This window comes from Lagenorhynchus albirostris, chromosome 7 (genome assembly GCF_949774975.1).
Source record: "Lagenorhynchus albirostris chromosome 7, mLagAlb1.1, whole genome shotgun sequence".
In the NCBI taxonomy this organism is placed as follows: Eukaryota; Metazoa; Chordata; class Mammalia; order Artiodactyla; family Delphinidae; genus Lagenorhynchus; species Lagenorhynchus albirostris.
Genome location: NC_083101.1, coordinates 36458087 through 36483469, shown reverse-complemented (window position 1 = coordinate 36483469; position 25383 = coordinate 36458087). Strand labels below are relative to the sequence as shown.

At 40.9% G+C, this 25383-nt stretch overlaps 1 protein-coding gene across 3 annotated transcripts in view; it reads right to left on the bottom strand.

Annotated features, from left to right (window-relative positions):
• The window catches only part of GNE (glucosamine (UDP-N-acetyl)-2-epimerase/N-acetylmannosamine kinase), a 103226-nt gene that overhangs the window by 5063 nt on the left and 72780 nt on the right, over positions 1–25383 (bottom strand). For 2 of the 3 annotated variants that reach the window (XM_060154824.1, XM_060154826.1), the window contains 8 exons: positions 15601–16052; positions 12274–12426; positions 9710–9922; positions 7247–7334; positions 6301–6511; positions 3647–3776; positions 3057–3278; positions 485–667 (listed from right to left, as the gene is read on the bottom strand). In XM_060154824.1, the coding sequence (XP_060010807.1) occupies positions 485–667; positions 3057–3278; positions 3647–3776; positions 6301–6511; positions 7247–7334; positions 9710–9922; positions 12274–12426; positions 15601–16052 (1652 nt within the window). Of the gene's footprint in view, positions 1–484; positions 668–3056; positions 3279–3646; positions 3777–6300; positions 6512–7246; positions 7335–9709; positions 9923–12273; positions 12427–15600; positions 16053–20113; positions 20172–25383 lie in introns of those variants that run through there. The other variant, XM_060154825.1, reaches the window with a different exon arrangement.

Below are 25383 nucleotides of genomic sequence, written 5' to 3'. Positions count from 1 at the left end.
GCATCTATGTTCCTTGGCCATCGTTCTCATTCCACTTGACACACCATGTTGTAATGATATTAAACGACTCCCTCTTGAATTAGACTAGAAACCATCCTGACATTAATAACATGTCCAGAAATAGGTGTAATTCAAATAAACCTCTCAGTTGAAAAACTGTAATATGTTCATCCATTTAATTCTCCATTAAAATCTCTATTAAGTACCCAACCTGTGCTAGGGGCTGAGAAGGCAAAAATGAAAGACATCTCCCCTGCTATCCTGGAGCTCAAGACCCCGGCCCTCCCAGTGCTGGAGAGGAAGGGTATTAATACGGGTCAGGACCAAGAAGACTTTGAGCTGCAGTATGTGGAGCCCTGATTTTCCTCTAGGGAGTGAAAAGGTTAAAAGTTCTGGTGTCAGCGTTCAGCTCTCTTTGGAATATCTACTTTGAAGTACTTGTCTACCATTTGGCTATTTAATTCCTCAGGTGAAAGAAACCAACCATCATGTAGCTTTTTTGCTTCCCTCTGCAAGGCCATTCCAGAGGCATATGCTTCAATACACCCATGGCTTCCACAGGAACAGTCGGGCCCATCCAGGGACACCACAATGTGGCCAAGCTCTGCAGCGCAGAAGGAGCTGCCATGGATCAGTTCATGCTGATGGATGATCCCCCCGCCAATTCCTATAGTGAGAGACGACAATCACTGAAGTGGCTCTGCACCTGAAACAGAAAACTGCTATGGCAACGCCTCCTCTGTTTAGCAAAGCTTTGGAATGTGAGGTTCTATATGGTGCCTACTTTCCTAGATAGCTGAAATTTACTAAGTACCAAAGCTTTACCTGGAATCATTTTGTATGGAAATATTTTTAGCTGATCCTCCAATGCCCTGTGTTGCATCTGCTTGGCTCACTATGATTTCAACTTGGTTCTCACCAAGGCCTTCTCCAACACTCAAGTAAGAGCCTAGTAGCCATGCACACACAGTTGCCCAGAAGCAGCTGTCAACCAAGGAGAGACAGGAGCCAGCAGATTAAGTAGACAACTCTGGGTAGATTTCAACCCCCACTGTCCTCAAGGCAACTTTGATAATACATCCTCTAATGGCTCCCCTGCTCTGTCCCACTCTTCCCACTCCCTCACTCCTGCTTCTCAGAATCACCTCCAAAATAAAATACCTACACTGAACTCCTTGTCTCAGGCTCTGCTGTGGGAGAAACCCAAGATAAGACAATCTTTCTGAAAGGTTTCATACACCACCTGCTTTTTTTTTTTTTTTTTTTTTTTTTTTGCAGTACGCGGGCCTCTCTCACTGTTGTGGCCTCTCCCGTTAAGGAGCACAGGCTCCGGACGCACAGGCCCAGCGGCCATGGCTCATGGGCCCAGCCGCTCCACGGCATGTGGGATCTTCCCGGACCAGGGCACGAACCCGCGTCCCCTGCATCGGCAGGCAGACTCTCAACCACTGCGCCACCAGGGAAGCCCCCACCTGCTTTCTTAAACAGAGAATATGAAACATGGTTTTGCCTCTTCATAATGCCACCATGTCTAAAAATCTATGATTCAATAATTCTGAATATTGATGAGTACTTTTTGTTATGGAGTTGAGGAGCTAGTAAGGGGTAAAGGGCGTTTTGCTTTAATAGGGTCTGCATTTTAGAGTTGTCCTGCCATCTCTTACTTCTTGTGGCACCTACTCATCAACCCTCACTCCTCTAATTTGCAGGTTATTACTGCTCTGAACTAGGAAATGATATCCAAGCTTGCTAAAACTGTGTCCGAGACTAAGAGAAGTGCATGAGCTCAGCATTAGGGAGGTAGTATAACGTGGAGTTTAAGAGCACACACGGTTTTATACATATTAGGATAGCGCAGGGAACTCCACTGTACAGTAGAAACTAACACAACATTGTAAAACAGCTATACCCTAATTAAAAACAAAAAAAAGAGCACGCACGGTTTGAAGTTAGGCATATGTGGGACCAAGTGCTGCCTCAAACACTGACTACCTGAGCCCGTCTTCTCATTTAAAAAAAAAATTGGGGGCTTCCCTGGTGGCGCAGTGGTTGAGAGTCCGCCTGCCGATGCAGGGGACACGGGTTCGTGCCCCGGTTCTGGGAAGATCCCACATGCCGCGGAGCAACTGGGCCCATGAGCCATGGCCGCTGAGCCTGCGTGTCCAGAGCCTGTGCTCCGCAACGGGAGAGGCCACAACAGTGAGAGGCCCGCGTACCACAAAATAAAACAAAACAAAACAAAAAAAACAAATTGGGACATCAGCAAAAGTGGCAGAGTAGGGAACTCCAAAAGCCCATCCCTTCACTAAAACAATGAACAAACTGGCAAAAACTGTCAGAATCGAGTTTTTTGGAACTCTGGAAACTAACCAAAACTTTACAACAACCAGGGGAACAATTAATCAAGAAAAAACCGGCTGAATCTTAGTAAGACATTTCTGGCATTTTCTGGTCCCATCACGCCCACCCCTCACCCCCCAGCTTGGCGATGGCCTAGAATAATAGCCTACATTGCCAGTACAGATGGCAATATGGAGAGAGCAGAATGAACCTTCTTCTCAAAGAATTGTGGTGGTTTGTTTTGACCTGCTTGGTGGCTCCCAGAGGACCAGCTCAAAGGGCTTGCCTTTATCTCACCTACCCCAGAACTTTCCCAGGGCTGAGGGGGCTATCCAGGGGGCACTCATCAAAAACATTTAAAGGCAAAATATAGTTATTAGTCTCTACTGCCTAGGGCAATGGACAACAGTTGTGACAAACAATATACTAACCAAAGAGAGTAGGAGGAAATCCTGGAGAATGAGCAATGAGAAGCTTTGGGGAATAAGGGCTTTGAATAGCTCAGACAATTCCTGGGAAGTTAGAAGGCCAATGCACGCACAGGGCGGGGCACATGCTCAGAAAAGACCTGGGCGGGCCCTCACTCTAACCTTCAGGCTCTACTCAAGCAGGAAGTGAAGGTGAAAGCTGACTTGTAAACTGCCTGGCTGAGTGGTAAAGGCATGTGCCCCAACACACACCCTAGCTCCTGAAGCAGCCGTCTCTACTCCTCTTACCTGTGCCTGTGATAAGTGTCACAAAGTTTTCAAGGCCCTTTCCTTGGCCAAATTTCCTTTCTGCAAGGGCAGCACAGTTGCCATCATTGTCTACCCATACGGGGAGATGCAAAGTGTCAGACAGGGGGGTCCTGAGATCCACAGAGTTCCACTCTTGAATCAGTTTGGTTGAATGCAGCACAATTCCTTCCCGAGGATTTACACGGCCACCTGTGGAAATGCCTGGGCTCCACCACAAACACAAGGAAAATGATTCTAATGAGCAATCTCAGAAAAGTGTGCTGACTTTCTGGGCTTGGAACACTAATTCACCCAAGATCTCCTAAAACAAACATTACCAAGGACTGCAAGGAAATGTAAGGCAGTTCTGAGCTAAATCTGTGGCTCCCCATAGGTTGACAGTTCCATCAATGCTTCTCTCACAATGTTTGTTGGGGTCCCAGGAAGGCCCCATGCTTGGGGCCCACAGACAGGACCTGGAACCATCTACACACAGGGCAGACAGTGACCTGATGTTCCATCATGCATCAGAACTCAGCAAACTGTACATTAAAATGAACATTGCTTAGGTATGTAATTTACAATCTCACCTACTCCCAAAATTCTGCAGTTCAGTTTTACAGCTTCTGCTGCAGCTTCTACACACATCTGTAGGATTAAATTAATCCTCTCTTCATAGGTTTTAGGATTGAACTGAGTATACTTCTTAACTATTTCACCCTGAAAGAGAAAAAACAGATCTGTCTCATGGGTCTCAGCTAAGGAGCATACACTGAATCTTTGACCTTTTTCACAATAAATCAGACATTACTCTAGGACAGTACTGCAGAGTCAGATGACTGCTGCGGAAGGGATCCACTGTCTGGCTTGGGCCAGCCCTGGGATACACTCAGGTAGTTTCCTGGGAAGACAACCTAGCATATGGCCGTTGAAGCAATGACAACTCCACAGCCAACCAGATGGGCCCTCTCTTAAACATAAGGTGAATGTTGGCTAATCTGAATCGTCATTAGAAGGTCATTTTTAACTCTTTCAGGTTGACAAAATTTCCTTGTTTAAATACTGAAGCAACTAAATAAATATCCTAAGTCATTAAGCTTTAATCATCTGCCATAACTGAAGTCAATAATGGTATGGAACCATGATGTTTAAATTACTGTGCTTAGTGATATGTTTTAATACCAATCAGGGACAGTCCCTCCTAATTATTCTTGTTTTTAAATTTCTTTGCTCTTCTCACTTGTGTATTATTTTAAGTAAATTTCAGAATAATGTGGTTAAACTTTAAAAAGCCTCACTGAAATTGACTAGAATTACGTTAAACTCATAATTCAATTTGGAAAGTGCTGACATTTAAAAAAATACTCAGCACTCCTAACCAGGATATTTTTCAAGCCTTTATATTTTAAAGTTTTTAGATTTTCTTTTTATAGATCATATAGTTTTCTGGTTTAGGAAACCAGAAAACTTTATTTTATAAGTTCTGTTGTTCTAAATAGGATCACTTTTTCCATTCTTCTGTTATTAATGGATTTTTGTCCATTTACAAGGGTTAAAGCTGTCACTAATGACTGTCATTAAAAATAAACCTAGTTGTGCTTCTCCGCCTTCACTGTGCATCAGAATCACCTGGGCAGCTTTGAACAAATATTGATGCCTAGTCCCTACCCCCAGAGACTGGCATCTAACTAGTCAGGGGTGGGAGCCAGGCATCCATATATTTTTTAAAGCTTCCAGGTAACACAAATATGCAATCAGGGTTGACAAATACTCACCTACAGAAAAATTCAAATCTTTACCTACAATTTCATATAAGTAAAAAGGTATTGATATTTATATATTTATCATATCTAGCCATTTTACTCAATTGTGTTATTCTACAAGCTTGTTGGTTTATTCGTATTGTCTATAAATAACATTTTTTGTTTTACCCTGTCCACAATCGCCATTTTTGCTATTCGTTCCTTGCTTTATTCCCTTCCTAACTTTGAGAATTATGTTAAATGGTGCAGAAAACATCCTTCTTTTCCACTTGATTTTAATAGGAATACCTCTAGAAATGCCGCTACAGAGGGTGTTCACCATTGATATGGAATATATCTTTATGTTAAGAAAATATTTTTCTATTAATACTTTTTAAAGAGTATTTATAAAGGAGGTCTTTGTCTTCACTAAAATTATGTTTTGTTTTGCTTTTATTTGATCTAAACAACTTTGTGTTTAAAATCCTCTGTATTTCTCATGGATTCCTGAAACTTCACACATCTACAATGCTTCAAACAAAGATTTTTCTGTTAGGTTTATTCTTCCTTGTTAAGTCATCAGAGATCTTTTTTTTTTTTTTTTTTGCGGTACACGGACCTCTCACTGTTGTGGCCTCTCCCGTTGCGGAGCACAGGCTCCGGACGCGCAGGCTCAGCGGCCATGGCTCACAGCTGCTCTGCGGCATGTGGGATCTTCCCGGACCAGGGCACGAACCTGTGTCCCCTGCATCGGCAGGCGGACTCTCAACCACTGCGCCACCAGGGAAGCCCCAGAGATCATTTTAACATGGACAGTTTGGTGTTTTATAAAGGTTCTGTCAACACTGTGGTGCTGGTTTGGTTAAGAGATTGAAGGTATGCTGTATGCAACTGAAATCATGATCTAGAGGAGAAGCAATTCCCCTCACCATTTGCAGACGCCCTCCCCTGGGTAGTGAGAGTAATCAACATACTCCATGCTCCAAGCTGTTACCAAGTATAGAATATCAGGTCTCCTGGGTGGCAGATGCTCTCTCTGATGCCTAATGGGTCTCCCATTGTCAACTCAAGTCTACTAACTTGGATTCCCTGAGAACTTTACTTCTTTAAAATGTTAGTGAGGGCTTCCCTGGTGGCGCAGTGGTTGAGAGTCAGCCTGCCGATGCAGGGGACATGGGTTCGTGCCCCAGTCCAGGAAGATCCCACATGCCCAGAGCGGCTGGGCCCGTGAGCCATGGCCGCTGAGTCTGCGCGTCCGGAGCCTGTGCTCTGCAACGGGAGAGGCCACAACAGTGAGAGGCCCGCGTACCAGGAAAAAAAAAAAAAAATGTTAGTGATTAGTAAAATAGTGAGACACACATTGTAATGGAACCAAAAGTCAATACTGTGGGCAAATGATTACAAGCTCTTGTGTATGTTTCTAGTCCTACCTTCCAACCACACTTTTTAAAAATCAACTACTCGTATGGGATATAAAGTTAAAACCTTAGGAGTTATTTTACCTTCATGCTGACTATTGCAACTCGGAGGTTCGTCCCACCAAGATCAACAGCCAAGGCACTTAGAGTTTCAAGAATATGGTCAATATCTTGGGAGATGTTATCCTTCACAGGAGGAAAACAGAATTTCTTTTGTAGTGGCTCTTGAAGATCAATAGATTTGAGAAACTTCAAAATCCTCGGAACAGCATTTCCATCCCCATATATCTTTGAACTGTAATGTCCAAAAAGTCAATTAAATTGTTTCTCTTGTACATATTAAATTATATTGAGGACACAGTATTATTGGAATCTGAAATTTCGGGTAATAAATAGTTTGGGCTTCTTCTTTTAAAATAACAACATCTGGATCTCTTCAGCCACACTCTAACTAAATACCTTCATATTATCAATAGAATATCTAAAACCATTGTTGATTGCAATACAACTATTTCCTCCTGAGATATCATTAACAAATTGCCTGTAAGATAAAAGAAAAATTATCTTTGTTAAGCCAATTTCAGAATATATCATAGTTTGGGACAGTAAAAAAATTTTTTTTGCTTTTTTGGTTTTCATCTTTACTTTTGTAAGGAAAAAATTATTTTCAGAAAAAAAGAATCAAATAAAGGAAAATCTGATTAATTTGAAACAGAAAGGATAGTCTAAATTAAAATGCTGAACTATACTATTTATAAAGAAAATCGTTACATTACTTTCTAATACTTACAGAAATTCAAACTAGGCTTAAGCAGTAGTTCCTAGCAGAAGTGCTGTATTAACTGAGACAAATTATTCTCCACTGGAACCCTTGGTAGAGTAACAGGGGGTAGATTAGCAAGCCCTGTCTCACCAGCAGATAGGGACCTCTAAGGATGCAGAATGAGAGCACCATTAGGGTGACTACACAGCTTGAAAATGGTGCCCAAAACAGCTCCTGTTTTAAATCACTTTAAAAGTATACACTCACCAAGGGTACTGTTTACCAAACTGAAGGTGCAGCGCTTGCAATATTTTGTCTTGGGTATCAGCATCCCGGACATGAAGGACATTCTCCCCTAGGTAAATCCAGTGCCGTATAGTGATTCGGAAGTGGGAGAAACCAAAGAATATAGAAATGAGCAGTGTGTCGTGCTCATAAGTAGCCCTATAACCCAGAAGGCTTCAAACAAGTCTTCTATTAGAGACGAACTTTTCTACTTTATACCTTTTAAAGCACTCTCAGCAAGATCTCCATATATCAGATAAGTAAAGGGCCGTAGGTTCCTTTACTCCCAAAGAGAATAAATCAAGCTCGTTTGTTTATTGGAATAAATAAGGTAATTAATCCAGTATCCACTTGCCACTCATCTGTTCATCCAGCGTGTCCACTCTTTCCATCTGCCCTACCTTCCATCTACTCAGCCAGTTGTGGGATCAACTGGTCAGGCCAGGTTGCCAGTTAGTCAACTGGCCAGTCAGCTGTTGATGCAGTCACTTCCTTTCCATACATTTTCTGACCAATTTGAGGGAGTAAATACAGTGACAATGACATGTTTTTTCAATAGACTTGGCTATGAAGAGGAGAAAAGCATAAGGGTGGTGGCTGGGGAGAGGTTGTTTTGTACTGTTTTGTTTTGAAGACACCAGAGACTTAGGCATGTTTAAATGCCGAGGAGGCTAAAGATACATGGAAGAGAAACGTCCTTGAGAAGCCAAGAGGGGTGGGGATTTAGAACACAGGTAGAAGGCAGAGCAGTGGACAGGCAGGGGTGACCCCACACCCTCCAATGTAAAGAAGGTAAGAAGGAAAGGATAGAGGGGCATGTGTTTGTGTAAGTGTGGTGGCAGAAAGGACTGCCTTTTTTTTTAAGAGAAATCTTTTTTTAAAATAAATTTATTTATTTTTGGCTGCATTGGGTCTTTGTTGCTGCAGGCAGGCTTTCTCTAGTTGAGGTGAGCGGGGGCTGCTCTTCGTTGCGGTGCGCAGGCTTCTCATTGCGGTGGCTTCTCTTGTTGTGGAGCACAGGCTCTAGGCGTGCAGACTTCAGCAGTTGTTGCATGCAGGCTCAGTAGTTGTGGCTCGCGGGCTCTAGAGCACAGGCTCAGTAGTTGTGGTGCACGGGCTTAGTTGCTCTGCAGCATGTGGGATCTTCCTGGACCAGGGATCGAACCCGTGTCCCCTGCCTTGGCAGGTGGATTCTTAACCACTGTGCCACCAGGGAAGTCCCAGGACAGACTGCTTTTGATAGAAGACCCTGGTACCAAATCCAATGTTCACATCTTATTTGAACTCTCAGCATCATTCAACACCATCTCCTTGAAACCCTTTCTTTTCTGGGCTTTAATAATATCACACTCCCGGTTTTCTGGCAGTTCCTTTTCAGTCTTCCCTCCTGGCCCTTCCCTCCTCATCAGAAGGGCTCCAGAGTTTGGTCCTAGGCTCCATTCTCTTCCCTATTTACATGTTCCCCCTGGGTAATCTCATTTCATCCCTTGGTTTTAAATACCATTTCTGGCACAGTGCGTCATTATCCTCAATATCCTTTGTACAGTAGCAGAATTTTTAGCTTGGCATCTAATCACCCAGCTAAAGGGTATATGTATTCTTCAGCTACCCTTGCAGCTGGATGTGGCCATGTGACGACATTCTGATAGGATGTATGAAGAAATACTTGCAACTTCCAAGTTGTGCTTTTAGAGGGAAGGACATCTTCCCCTCTCCTCCTTTCCCAGTGGCTAAAATGTGCACTTGACAGCAAGAGATGGAGCAACCATCAAGAAGATAGATGGAGGCTAAGTCTCTGATGACTTACAGTGAGAAACAAAGAAAATCTAACTTATTTGAGGCACTCTTATTTTGGGTCTCTCTGTTACAGCAGCTGAACTGATATCCTAACTAAACACCATCTATACGCCATCACTCTCAAATTTGTATCTTCAACTTCAACTCTCCCTGGAACAACATAGCTGCCAACCTGCCATCTCCACTCATATCTAATAGGCATCTCAAACTTAACATGGCCATTAGAGAACTCTTAATTCTACCCACTCCCAAATTATTCCGTCCTCAGGGTACTCCGTATCAGGAAAGAACACCCCCACTACTCAAACCAAAAGTGTAAGAATTATTGTTGATTCCCTTCTTCATTTTACTGGGCACAGGAAAACGAAAGACTGGCATTCATATAACACATTCAACCACATTCTCTCTTAAACACAGCCATCAAAGATCATAATTAACTAAGAAATTCTTAGCTCTGATATTACAAAGACAATAAAAAATATGGTAATCAATGTGTGCTACCTATACGTTTCAGCTACAAATGGTCATTAACCTCATTCACTCACTTATTGATAAACACACATGCCAGCACTGATACGCGCATACTTTATAATAACTCATACAAATGTATTAAGCTTAGTCAGTTGAAATATAAGCAAAGGTAAATACCTGTTTCTCTTCCAATCTGACGTGTTCCTAGGTTGATCACAGGTGTTCCAAAAGCTCCAACCTCTCGTACCCCACAGCTGCTGTTCCCAATCATACAACCAGCATGGGCAACCAGCTGTATAAACTGGTCAAATGGGACATGTTTAACTGCACGAAAATTGGGATGATGCTCAATGCCCTTCTTCCGCATCACTCGAACCATTTCTTTGCTCCCTGTGAAAATGAAAAGAACCAACTGTTAAATGGTTTACGAGATAAAGGAACAACTTTCATCGGCAAGTATAGCCCCACTTAAAGAAATATCCCTCATAAAAACTCATAACAGTTATTAGGGAAACAGTCCTTTTAATTACTGATCTTTTCATGAATGATGAACATCCAAAACATCTGGTCAGCCCTGTGTTTCAACTCGTCTAGAAACTTTAAACAGCAGCAGTGGGTCTCTTCAAACAGCACTCCACAAAGCAAATACTAACACCCCAGTAAAAGCTCTTACCTTACCAATTAAGAGGCTCAAGACAGGCCAACAGTCTCTGTCTCTTAAGCCAGGAGTTCCTAAATGGAAAGGTCTCGGGCTCCACGTACCAAGCCGATCAGAGGGCCTCTGCCTCAGCTATGCTCACATCTACAGTAACGACAGCTCGATGGGACAGCAAGCGCTCCCACTTACGTGGACTAAACAAGCTCTAAGCAAATACAGATTCTGAAACTGTGGCTGATATTTTACTTTACATGCATGACTTTGTTTTGAAAAGTTACAGATGTATGAGGGGGAGACGATATTCAGTGTCCCTCTGCTTGCCTCTCTACTCACCCTTTCCTAGTGGCTGTGACCAAGGCGGGCAAGGAGGCTAATCTGATCAGTTACAAGGCAGGACGACGACCACACTGTGTCCACTGGTGTGCAGGAGCCGCGAATTTAACAGAAGCTGGGCATGCATGTGTTCTCCTTTTAACTTTCTCCATGGCAAGGCAGGCAACAGACTCAGGGGCTAACTCCTTAGAGCAGGCCCGGCCACTTCTCTCCTGCCAGAACATGCCAGTCATTACCTAGAACTCGTGTAGTGCAGGGCACGCCAGAAGCTGCTACTATTCCAAGGTTCAGATTTGGGTTCAACTGAAGGCTTCTCTTTGGCCCTATACGACAGGCACTAAACCTGTTTTCCAGAAAAGCCTACATTAGGGAATGGGGCACTAACTCAGATAATGAGAAAGTGATGCCTTGATTCTTATTTCCCTCTTGTTCCTTGTGTATATTTTATCAAAAACCCTGTGAAAAGGAGAGGCGAGTGGCAGACATGATTTAGGCATTCCTGGGACCCTTTCCTTTCATAGGGGTAAAAAATCTCAAATTCTAAAGTATATACAATAAGGAAGGTATATTACAAACAATATCACTGACAATACTGAAGAAGAGATATAATTACATTATAAATATTTATGCAAAAATTTAAGGGATTAGAAAAGAATAAATATTAAGGTTTTTGAAATATTGATACATAACCTGGATGAAATCTGGGTTGGGGGTCTTAAAGTTTTTTTCCTACTAACACCCTACTTTGTTCCCCCTAACGGAAAAGATTATTCAAGACACACTAAGGGAAGGATTCTTTCAGTGCAAGATGGTGACATCTTGGCACTGCAGAGAAGGGATCCTGCCTCCTTTACCAAAAAATGCCTAAGAGCTCAGCAATGAGTGGTATCAGCTAATAATAACCAGTATCTGAAAATCCCTCAGTATCAGGCCCTGCTCTGGCATTTCCCATTTATATATCCCTACCATTAACCTAAGGTCTTACTAGCACTGGTTCCATCCACCAGTAGGTGATCAATCAGGTTAGGCTTAAGGATCAACTGGTTGGGAGCTAGAGATCGAAATTGCTTAAGCTCAAGATTAAATTAAGGTATAGCTAACATAAATAAGAGAACAAGAAATAAAAATAATGGCTATTTTACTGCAGTCAGTAGGATCATTACTTTCCTAGAGACACTCTTTCAGCTTCTAAGGTTTATATCTCTTGGCTATTGCATTTTTTTTTAACATCTTTATTGGAGTATAATTGCTTTACAATGGTGTGTTAGTTTCTGCTTTATAACAAATCAGCTATACATATACATATATCCCCATTATCTCCTCCCTCTTGTGTCTCCCTCCCTAGAGTCTGTCATACAGAGTGAAGTGAGTCAGAAAGAGAAAAACAAATACCATATGCTAACACATATATATGGAATCTAAAAAAAAAAAAAAATAGTTTTGGCTATTGCATTTTTCTCGTTGATGGAAACTGGAGGGAAGAGACTAAACATGAAACTAGAATGGAGATTTGAGATTTTTTTTTAAGTATTTATTTCTTTCCTATTAAGTTTCTACTAGACTTAATAATATCACAAACTCCTCAATCTACTGCAAAATCGGTGATCCTTTGAAAATCAGAATGCATTTCAGAATAGAATGGCCTTCAATGATAAGATGAGCAAGATAGGAAGGTCGGTCAAAAGAAGACATAATAGAAACATAAAACTGGTAAGGTAGGTGGCATACTTTCATTTTCAAGTTAAATTACCTGCATCAATATTTGGAAACAGAACTAGGGTCCGCTTGTTAAATGAGATAAGTGCATCCAATGTTAGTTCAAACATTTTTAGGGAATGCTTAATGTCCGTGGTCACAGGGTGCTGTAGTGCAACAATGTAATCTTTAGATTTTACATCATCACCTGTTTAAAGAAAAATCAAACCACATTGCTTCATTAGTTAAGAATCTTAAAGGAGGAAGAAGCAAATTCTAAAAAGCAAGACCCCAAAGTCTATGTTTTAAAATTCTGAGGAAAAAACAATTTGTCACATTCTAAGCAGGGCATCCAAATTCGGATCAAAGGATAAGAACTTACAGCAACAAGTCCAAGGATTCTTCAGGGAACTTAACGTTTTACAAAGGTGCTTGCTACCACAAACAAAATACATAATTTTAAATAGTAGACACTAGACTTCATTGTCTTAAAGTTCACAATATTTCAAAGCGTTAGAAAAATGTGACTCTTCCCAATTTCTAACTAGTGTTTCTAATGAATTATCAGCAATATTAATGAGTAATAATGTGTTGCAAATCAGGGCATTTAGAGATTGATTGAGCATGAAATAAATTTCGTATAATGCATAGGCATTTCCCCACTATCGCCCACCAGATTCAACAAACCACCAGTGTTTCTAACTCTGTTCAAAGGCCTAGAAAGGCTTCACTCATCCCCAGGCTGGGATCCCAAGGACAGTTCCTCAGCAAAAATGTAAAGTGTAAAAGATTTGGATGGACAGTGCCATGCCAAATAACACAAAGAATTCTGCAACAGGGCCTATATTATCCTATAAAACTGAAGATGAGCTCTACTCACTTATTTTTTTGTTTGTTTTGTTGTTTTCTTCTACTCTTTTTTTTTTTTTTTTTTTTGTTGTGGTACGTGGGCCTCTCACTGTTGTGGCCTCTCCCGTTGCGGAGCACAGGCTCCGGACGCACAGGCTCAGCGGCCATGGCTCACGGGCCCAGCCGCTCCGCGGCATGTGGGACCTTCCCGGAACGGGGCACGAACCTGTGTCCCCTGCATCGGCAGGCGGACTCTCAACCACTGCACCACCAGGGAAGCCCCCTACTCACTTATTTTTAATGAAAGAATATATTTATTTGTGATATTAATTTTAATGATCAACTTTATCATGAATTATGTTTATCATTAATCCAAATTCAATCAGTAGCAGTTACTTTTTTAAATTTATTAATTTTTTGTGTGTGTGGTACATGGGCCTCTCACTGTTGTGGCCTCTCTCGCTGCGGAGCACAGGCTCCAGACGTGCAGGCTCAGCGGCCATGGCTCACGGGCCCAGCTGCTCCGCGGCATGTGGGATCTTCCCGGACCGGGGCACAAACCCGTGTCCCCTGCATCGGCAGGCGGACTCTCAACCACTGTGCCACCAGGGAAGCCCAGCAGTTACTTTTTATGATTTAATGGTAACAGAAATTTTTTACTAAGAATCTTCAGTAGTATTTGATTTAAAAGACTACAGGCTCCAAAATTTTATTTTAAAAAATGACTGGTCCCATATCATGTTCTAAACTGGGGGTGGGGTGGGGATATAATTACTAAATTTTTGTTCAAAGTAGTAAAAAAGAACAGTGAAAAAGAAAACACAGAGCGATGAGCTGGAGCTACCCATCCCTGGCAATAATACATTTTGTGCAAAGCCTGCACCTGGTCCTCGATGTATGACTTCTGACATTTATCTGCCTTTGTCTCCAGAACTCAGCAGCTTCAGCCCTTCCACACAACCGTTTCCATTACGGTACCATTACTTGGTTTTGGGTCAAAAAGTTCTATATTTACTGTGGTATTTCTTTCAATATTAGGAATGTAACATGTCTTTTTAACTTTGCTAATATTTTTATTAGGACTGTTATTTATTAATGTTTTGGTTACAAAGCTGCATGTTCTGAGTGGCTTACTCAATACTATTTTTCTTATAAGCAGAAGGATAACGTCAGAAATTGCAGGTTGAGAAGCAGGTACAGGCTTTGCACAAAAGGTATTATTGCCAGGGACAGGTGGCTTTGGCTCAATGTCTTTTTCCCCCCCACTGGTTTAAAAAAAAATCTAGTTTTTGCTATTTCGTCATTCTTCTTTTCACAAACTGCTTAAAAGGTTCCAAGGAGAACCTTAAGCCCTGCAAGTACAATTTTGCTGTATTCTGCTTTATAAGGGTTATTTTCTATTCATTACAAGTTTTTCAGAAATACAAAGTTTTTCAGAAGACATAGTGAGCTAACACTATAATCAGAACAGAATGCAAGAATGTTTACTTAGAAGCATGCAGAAAGGGGAGACTGAAGAGACAGAAGCCTGTTGCATCAGCATTATCTTGACAGGTTCCCTGATAGCTATGAATCTGTCCAAGGATAAGAAATATATAGAATGGATTAACTTATATAGTAGAAAAACCCAATTTATTTCCTGTTCTAATGTGATCTGGATTTAAAATATACACAATCACTTTGATTACACAATCACCAAATTAATTTACTATTAACTTCATTATTCAACAGATCTACCTCTTCACAGAGGAAAGTCCTAAATACCTAAATAGACGATTAGTCCTGATTGGCCCTCTAAATAGTACTCTCACTATAAATTAACTAATAGACATTGTGTGTAAACCTATTTTCTTTGCCTCTGAGTAGCAAAAATAATTTCCAGGAATCTAGATCATTGATCATTGAAGATTTCAGACCTTAAGGCTTACTTACAGAGGTAACAATCTCTAATGGTACAACTATGACTTCTGCTTTTTAATAATAATCATAATCCCTTATAACTGCTTTCAACATCCATTATCTCATCTGAGTATTCCAACAAGCCCATAAGAATGGCATTAAAATTAAAAATAACAATTTGTTTCATTGAGCTAAAAAGCAAAATAAAGGAAAAAAAAACCTTAATTCTACTAACCAGAAGTGAATATTATAAATGACTTGGTGCACATACTTACCGACCTTTCTACGTTACTGTTTTTATAAAAATGTATCATTATACGTAATTTTATAGCTTGCTTTTTTTTCCTTTTTGATATATCAGGATCGGTCCCTGTAACTAATATTCACCTATAACATTATATTTAATGGATTAAAAGCATTCCATTTAAAAAATTCAATCCATTAAGTCTATTTTATAGAAAAGGTGAGTCTCAGAGAGGTGAAGTCATACCATTGGGCGAGATCTATGAACTAAAAACCTTGGCCTTCTGATTGCTAATGGAACATTCTACCCACAGTAGTTTCCAAAGGACAGAAGCATACCCGAACTTTCGGACAAAAGCAACCATTAGACTGAATGAAGTCTGATACATACCTAACCACATCCGAATGATGCTCATGTAGTCTTTGTTCTTGGCGGAGAGAAGTTTGTCATAGGAAGGGCAGCCTGCCAACAAGATGCGATCATGGTCCTCACACATGGATATCAGGTGTTGCTCTGCACTTCGGGTGCAGCACACATGATAATGAGCCAGTTTCGTTATAGCGTGTCTGATAGAGTCGTCAATGGTCCCACTGACTTCCCCCCCTTCAATGTGAAGGATTCGGATGTTCATCAAGGCAGCAGATGTAGCCAGAGCCAGGGCATCAAACCTGTCTCCATGAACAATCATGATATCAGGCTTCAGGCGGTTAAGAACATCTGGTAGCTTCACAAGGGCCAGGCCCACTGACTCCACCATGGCTGCCTCATCTTCCCCTCTGACAATTGTGTGTAGTCTGGTGTTAATGTCAAAGTCATCTTGTTCAATCATGCGATATGTGTTTCTAAAGCAGGAGAGAAATAACAATGTGAGAGCATGTTCTTAAGTATAGGGCTATAAAAACATCAACATTAACCCTGAAGGGAGAAATATTTCACAAAATTTCCTTGTTAAAATAAATGAACTGAAGTGTAACTTACAAACAAAAATAAAAGCACAGACCATAAATATACAGATCACTTAATTAATTTTTCTACACAAACACCCCTCTAGCCACCACCCAGATCAACACATCCCGCACCTGGGAGGTCTCACTTGTGCCCCCTTCAGTGAGCACCTGGAGGGAGAAATATTGGAGGGAGAATGTTTTTATCAGGAAAAGAGAGTAAATTTTACAGTGGTCACAACTATTTGTTTCTTTTTTAAAATATATATAAATTTTTAAAAAGAAATATGCTACTTAATAGAAAAAAATTACTTATAAAAGCAGAGCTCATTAAAAAAAGTAGTATGGAACCAGGATACCTGACATGTCACTATAATATAAATTTCTGAATGATGGAAATTATCTCCTGAATTCTCTTTGTATGTTACCATTAATGCAGCATAATTCTGACTGGGGTGAAAATGTAGGTTTTTAAATTGGCTGTGAAATGCAGTTTCAGGTCTGTTTCATGCTTCAGTAACAACAGCAATTCTCAATGCCTTAAAGTTTCCTGCCTGTTATGACTAGATTTTAAAAGATCCGACTTTTTTTTCTAAATATACATTTATTGTTTAAAAATTGGAAAACACAGAAAATTATCATGCATAAACCTACCACTCGGCAATATCAGTATTACCATTTTGATTTCTTTCTAGCCATTTTATGCATAGTATTTCAACATGGTTGAGAACACATCATAGTACAATTCTGTAATCTAGTTAATCCATTTAACACTATATTTTCTCAGATCATGAAGGATTCTTTACATACATCATACTGATGCCTTAGTAGTCATTTTATAGATTCCTTTGGATTTTCCTACAAAAGCTATGATGTCATCTGTAAATAAAGACAATCTTGTGCCTTTATTTATATCTCGTTTCATTGCACTGGCTGTTACATGCAGTACACAGAGAAGGGTGAAAGTGGATGTCCTTACCTTGTTACCAATCTTTGGAGAAAAGCACAAATTTTATGTTAGCTATAGGTTTTTCACAGGTGGTCTTTATCAGACTGAGGAATTTCCTTTCTATTCCAAGTTTGCTAAAGGTTTTACCATAACTAGTTGTTGAATTTTGTCAAATGCTTTTTTAATATCTATTGAGATGAATGTGTTGGTCCCCCCACCCACCGCCTTTTTTCTTAATTGGGGTATAGTTGTTTTACAATGTTGTGTTAGTTTCTACTGTACAGTGAAGTGGAGTTTCCTGTGCTATAGAGCAGGTTCTCATTAGTTATCTATTTTATACATATTAGTGTATATATGTCAATCCCAATATCCCAATTCATCCCACCCCCACTTTCCCCCCTTGGTGTCCATAAGTTTGTTCTCTACATCTGTGTCTCTATTTCTGCCTTGCAAACTGGTTCATCTGTACCATTTGATTTCCCACTTTACTCTGTTAATACGTGAATCACACTAATTGATTTTCAAATGTTAAATCAATCTTGAATTCCTGAGATAAACCCACTTGGTCATGACGTATTATCTGTTTTTGTATATTGCTGGATATGATTTGCTAATTTTTTGTTTAAAATTTTTATGTCTAATTCATGAGGGATACTGATCTGAATTTTCTTATAATGTCTTTCTCAGGTTTTGATATCAGGATTATGCTGACCTTATTAAATAATCTAGGAAGTCCCATGGCTCCTCTATTTTCTGAAAAAGTTTATATAGGATCTTAAAAGTTTGATAGAATTCAAAAGTGCAGCCAACTTGGTAGGAAGTTATTTTTATAGGAAGTGTTTGATAATGAATTCAATTTCTTTAATATAGAGCTATCGAGATTTTCTATTTTTTTCTGTCAATTTTGGTAAGTGGTGTTTTTCAAGGAGTTTGTCCATTTCATCTAAATTGACTGTCAAATTTACTGGCCTAATATTCTCCTTTTATTCTTTTAACGGCTGTAACATCAAGATGATATCCTCTTTGTTATCCTATATTGGTAAATACTGTGTTCCCTTTTTCTTGTTCTGCAGGAGCTTGTCAATTTTATTATTTTAAAGAAATAACTTTTGCCTCGATTAATTTTCTCTACTGTTTAATCTACTCTTACATTTCATTGATTTCCACTCTACCGTTCCTCCCTTCTACTTACTTTGGGCTTAATTTTCTTTTTCCTGTTTGTTAAAGTGGAAATGGATCCTTGACTCTATATTTCTCTTTTTTCACATAAGTATTTAAAGCTATAAATTTCCCCATAAGCACTGCTTAATCTATACCCACAAATTTTGAAATACTGTAATATTTGTTTTTAATTTAAATTTATTTATTTATTTTTGACTGCATTGGGTCTTCGTTGCTGTGCACGGGCTTTCTCTAGTTGCAGTGAGCAGGGGCTACTCTTCATTGCAGTGCGCAGGCTTCTCACTGCAGTGGCTTCTCTTGTCGCGGAGCATGGGCTCTCAGTGCACGGACTTCAGTAGTTGTGGCTCATGGGCTCTAGAGCGCAGGATCAGTAGTTGTGGCGCACAGGCTTAGTTGCTCTGTGGCACATGGGATCTTCCCCGACCAGGGCTCGAACCCATGTCCCCTGCATTGGCAGGTGGATTCTTAACCACTGCACCACCAGGGAAGTCTGATATACTGCAATATTTATTATCCAATTCAAAACATTTTCTAATTTCCCTTAGGATTTCTTGTTTGACCCCTAAGCTTAAAACTCAACAATAAAAAACCCGATTTAAAAATGGGCTAAAGGGGCTTCCCTGGTGGCACAGTGGTTGAGAGTCCGCCTGCTGATGCAAGGGACGCGGGTTCGTGCTCCGGTCCGGGAAGATCCCACATGCCGCAGAGTGGCTGGGCCCATGAGCCAAGGCCACTGAGCCTGCACGTCCGGAGCCTGTGCTCCGCAACGGGAGAGGCCACAGCAGGGAGAGGCCCGCATATTGCAAAAATAAATAAATAAATAAAAATAAAAATAAAAATGGGCTAAAGGGCTTCCCTGGTGGCACAGCGGTTAAGAATCCGCCTGCCGGGCTTCCCTGGTGGCGCAGTGGTTGAGAACCTGCCTGGCAATGCAGGGGACATGGGTTCGAGCCCCGGTCTGGGAAGATCCCACATGCCACAGAGCAACTAGGCTCGTGAGCCACAACTACTGAGCCTGCGCGTCTGGAGCCTGTGCTCCGCAACAAAAGTGGCCACGATAGTGAGAGGCCCACGCACCGCAATGAAGAGTGGCCCCCGCTCACCACAACTAGAGAAAGCCCTCACACAGAAACGAAGACCCAACACAGCCAAAAATTAAAAAATAAATTTAAAAAAACATTGAAATAAATCACATTTCACTTTAAAAAAAAGAATCCGCCTGCCAATGCAGGGGACATGGGTTCGAGCCCTGGTCCGGGGAGATCCCATGTGCTGCGGAGCAATGAAGCCTGTGCGCCACAACTACTGAGCCTGCGCTCTAGAGCCTGCGCGCCACAACTACTGAGCCTGAGTGCCACAACTACTGAAGCCCATACTAGAGCCCATGCTCTGTAACAAGAGAAGCCACTGCTATGAGAAGCCCGCGCACCACAATGAAGAGTAGCTCCCGCTCGCCGCAACTAGAGAAAGCCCGCGCACAGCGAAGAAGACCCAACACAGCCAAAAATGAAAAAAAATAAATTTACTTAAAAATAAATAAAAATGGCCTAAGACCTTAACATACACCTCACCAAAGATGATATAAGGATAGCAAATAAGCATATGAAAAGATACTCCACATTATATGTCATCAAGGAAATGCAAATTAAAACGGGATACTGCTACACACCTACTAGAATGGCCAAAATCCAGAACACTGACAACACTAAATGCTGGCAAGGATGTGGAGCAACAGGAACTCTCATTCACTGTTGCGGGGAATACAAAATGATACAGCCACTTTGGAAGACAGTTTGGCAGTTTATTGCAAAAGTAAACATGCTCTTACCATACGATCTAGCAATCATGCTCCTTCGTTTACCTAAACGAGCGGAAAACTTATGTCACACAAAAATCTGCAAAATGAATGTTTATAGCAGCTTTATTCATAATTGCCAAAACTTGGAAGCAACCAAAATATCCTTCAGTAAGGGAATGGAGAAATAAACCATCATACATCCACACAATGGAATATCATTCAGTGAAAAAAGAAATGACTATCAAGCTATGAAAATACATGAAGGAAACTTAAATGCGTATTACTAAATGAAAGAAGCAAATCTGAAGAGGCTACATAATATGTGATTCCAACTATATGACATTCTGGAAAAGGCAAAAATCTATGGAAATGGTGAAAACATCACTGATTGCCAGGAGACTGTTGGGGGGAAGGGATGAATAGGTAGAGGAGAAGACTTGGGGGGCAGTGAAATGACTCTGTGTGATACTATAATGGTAGATACATGCCATTATACATTTGTCCAAACCCAGAGAACTTACACCACCAAGCTGAATTCTAATGTAAACTATGGACTTTGGGTGATAACAGTGTGTCAGTGGAAGTTCATCAATTGTAAAAAACGTACCACTGAAGTGTGGTAGGGGATGTTGATAATGGGGATGCTATGCATGTATAGGGGAAGAGAGGTATACGGGAAACTTCTGTACCTTCTGCTCAATTTTGCTGTTAGAGCTAAAACTGTTCTAAAAAATTAGGTCTATTTTTTAAAGACATTCTTTCTTTTATATATATGCATGTACTTTACCATTTCTAGTCACTCCTTTCTGTAGATCTAAGTTCCCAACAGGTATCATTTCTCTTCAGTTTGAAGAATCTGCCTTAGCATTTTTTTGTAGTATATACCTGATGGTGATAATTTGCTTAGCTTTTCTCTTCAACTTTATTTTTGAAAGATATTTTCACAGATAAAAAATTCTGGGTTAACAGGAGTTATTTTTCCCCCTTTGAGCACATTAAAGATGCTCCACTGTCTTCTGGCCTCCACTGTCAGACAGTGAGTTAGTTAGTTATCATTCATATCATTGTTCCCCTGTAAGAAATGTAATTTTTGTCTTGTTGCTTTCAAGATTTTCTTGTTTTCAGCAAATTGACTATGATTTTGTCTACAGGTAGTTTTCTTAGTATTTATCTGTTAGGGGTTGTTGACCTTTCTGGATCTGTACATCGATGTTTTTTCGTTTGTTTTTTTACCAAATTTGGAAACCTCTGGCCAGTATTTCTTCTAAGATTGCAACATAGCTTTAATTCTGAGACTGTCCCGCCTACAGAATGTTCATACCTAACTGTTTGAATCAGGAACCAGAATCAGAATTCCCTTGAAATAGCATCTCAAAAAACAAAACACTATGTCCCATAACACCAAATATACTTGAAGAATTTGCTAAGCCCTGAATTAAACTGAAATATTGAGTTTATTTTTAAACTAAGTTCTGTATTAAACATGTATTAAACAAACATGTTTTAAGTATTTAGTCTGAACTGCTGCCAAACTTGAACATTTTCAAAAACTATGGGACTGTAACAAAACTAGGCCACCGATATAATCTCTAAATGAAATTAGACTTGATCCAGTGCATTTGTCTTAAGTCCCCAAACTGAACCTCTTCACAGCAGTAGGGGCTGTCATGGTACCCACACCACCACAACCAATCTTCTCATTAATCTTTACTGATAGTATCTCTCCTCCTCCTCTTAAATAACCTTGTCTCTAATTTGGAAGCATCATTCTCAGATGAAAATCAGTTGAATGATCTATCGGTTGTTGTTTTCTGATTATTTTTCTTTGTGCTGTTGCATATTAAAAGTATAAAGAAATATGATTAGCAGTTCTCAAACTTCACCTCTCCAATAGCAGAAGGAATCTGATCCTTGAGGGATTTAAGTTTTCTCCTCAGCTTTTACATTTGGGATGGTCCCCCTACCATGTCTCTTCCTGCAGAAAAATGCTCAGACAGCTGCATAAAGAGTGCCAACTATCTGCTGTCTTGAGATACCAAAGTTATGCATAATTGTGCTGAAGATACTTATTCTGTTAGAGTCAACTAGACTTAAAAATTACTCAATTCCTCCAGAGAAGATACTCCCACCTCCACAATTAATTAGCATGTTTGACAGTCTTATTCTAAGTTTTTCACCTTAATTTGTTTTTATTTTCACTTTCTATCCAGCACAACTTCCTTTAGTTATTAGAATATTAATCCTTCTGAGTCTACGACAGTCATTTTTAACCCTCTCTAAATGAGAAACTAGTTGGTCTGGGAAAGTCTTCACAATGCAATGAGCACCAGTTGAGCATACAGTGCAGGGCACTCTATCTGTGTTAAATACTGTGTGTTGAGAGAGAGAAAGAAGAGAGAGAAAGAAGGTTATTTACTTACACACACAGAAAAGAAAGTACAGCAGATTTTTGCATGCATGACTTTAAAATTCTCAAGCATTCCTGAAATACCAAGTCATGGAGTCATGAAGTCATGTGCAATTTTGCTAAGCATGAATTTGAATCCCACCTATTTGACATTAACCTTAATAGGAGAGCAAGTCACTTAGCTAATGATTAAGCCAACCTTTCAGACCAAAATACAACATTGTTCCCATCATTTTCTTCATGTTTCTGTGGGGGAAATACCATAGAGCAAGGTCTCTCAATGTCAGCAGTATTGACATTTTAGGCCAGACAGATTCTTTGTCGTGGAGGGCTGACCCATGAACTGTAGGATGTTTAGAAACATCCCTAGCCTCTTAAAAAAATGTGCTGAGATCGGATCAAACTGGAGGAGTAGGATGTGGAGTTCACCTTCTCCACAAATATGGGATTGGCCAAAAAGTTCATTCGGGTTTTTCCGTAACATCTTATGGAAGATATTACAGAAAATACATATCAAAATGTTTAAATCAAAATATATCTACATGTGGAACGATTCTCACAAAACATCTACTGAATGCTGGCAGAAGACCTCAGACTTCCAAAAGGGCAAGAAAATCTCCATGTAATTGGGGAGGACAAAAGAAAAAAGAAAAATAAAGAGAGAAAGGAATCAGGATGGGACCTGCGCTGCTGGGAAGGACCAGTAAAAAAAGGAAAGGTTTCCACACACTGGGAAGTCCCCTCACTGGTGGGGAGATCAGCCGGGATGGGAGGGGGAACTTCAGAGCCTCAGAAGAGAGCGCAGCAACCGGCCTGTGGAGGGTAGAAGGGAGAGGGACCTGCACCAAATGTCAGTGCTGCTGCCCGACACTCCCCAGCCTGAGACGCTGGTCCGCTGGGCCGGGTGGGGGCTGGGAGCTGAGGCTCAGGCTTCAGAGGTCACTCCCCGGGGAGAGGACTGGGGTTGGCTGCGTGGAGACAGCCTGAGGGGACTAGGGTGTCATATGGGAGAAGGACTGGGCCCGCCAGAGAGGCAGGGTGCCATTGCTGGGTGGCACACAAGGAGACGGGCGGGACCGCCATAGGAGCTTCTTTCTCTGCTCACACACTAGCCAGCGGCAGGGCACTGCCTACATGAGCCCCAGGGGTAGGCGAGAGCCTCCACTACCATCTCGGACTCTAGAAGCAGGCACAGACCGCTGCTGCCGCTGAGGGTCCTGTGAGCAGGCGCTGGTCACTGCCCCCACCTTCCTGGGAGCATGCGTGGCCTGCTGCCACTGCTGCCAAGAATCCCTCGACCAGGTGCCACCCGCTGCCCTCACCTTCCCAGGAGCGCACACGGGCCGTACACCTGCACACCCCCTATCAAGGGGATAACAGTGAGCACATGCTGAGGAAAGAGATGGCAAGCATCCAAACTAAAAACAGCCCTCACGGCAAAAAAAAATTAAATCCACACAAGCTATGCAGGGACGCTGCCACATATAAATAGCCCTCCAAGACCAGGGTAGATAATTTTCCACCTCAACTCACAGAGTAAAAGAAATATAAGCAAAATGAAGAAGGAGAGAAAGCACTCCCAGTTAAAAGACCAAGAGTATTCCCCTGAAAGAACAAACAATGAAACAGACCTCTTCAGTCTAACAGACACCAAGTTCAAAAAGGAGGTAATGAAAATACTGAAGGAATTAAGAAAGGCTATCACAGAAATGCAGAGTACTGTAAAAAGGAACTAAAAACTATAAGGTGGAGCCCAGAAAAATTAGAAAGTTCATTTGCCGAGATGAAAGCTAAGCTAAAAGCAAAGAATAGCAGGATGAATAATGCAGAAGAAAGAGTAAGTGATTTGGAAGATAGAATAATGGAAATTATCCAATCAAAACAGCAGACAGAAAGCCAACAACAACAAAAAAACGAAGAAAGCAATATAAGAGACCTATGGGATAATATACAGCATGCCAATCTATGTATAATAGGAATTCCAGAAGAAGAAGAAAGAGAAAAGGGGATTGAAAATGTATTTGAAGAAATTATGGCTGAAAACTTCCCAAACCTAAAGAAGGAAACAGATATCCAGATATAGGAAGCACAGAGGGTCCCAAACAAGATGAACCCAAACAGAGCTACACCAAGACATATCATAATAAAAATGGCAAAAGTTGGGGCTTCCCTGGTGGCGCAGTGGTTGAGAGTCCGCCTGCCGATGCAGGGGACACGGGTTCGTGCCCCGGTCCGGGAGGATCCCACATGCCGCGGAGTGGCTGGGCCCGTGAGCCATGGCCACTGAGCCTGTGCGTCTGGAACCTGTGCTCCACGACGGGAGAGGCCACAACAGTGAGAGGCCCGTACCGCAAAACAAAAAACAAAACAAAACAAAACAAAACAAAACAAAATGGCAAAAGTTAGAGAGAGGATTCTAAAGGCAGCAAGAGAAAAACAAAGAGTTAATTACAAGGGAACCCTCATAAAGCTATCAGCTAGTTTATCTACAGAAACACTGCAGGCCAGTAGGGAGTGGCAAAGTACATTCAAAGTCTTGAAAGGGAAAAATCTGCAACCTAGAATACTCTACCCAGCAAGATTATCATTTAGGAGAAGAAATAAAGAATTTCTCAGACAAGCAAAAACTAAAAGAATACAGCAATACTAAACCTATCCTAAAAGGAATATTGAAAGGTCTTCTCTAAATAGAAAAGAAGCAAGAAGATATAGGAAGGAGGAAATCACAGTAGGAAAGTAAATCACTTAAGCCAATATACAGATTTTTTTTAAAAAGCCTATTTGTGAAAGTGACGATAAACACAAGGAACGGCAAAAGGATAAACGTGAAGTTGTAAAAAAGGAAATCAAAATCACAAAATGTGGGGAAGGAGAGTAAGAAAATGTAGATTGC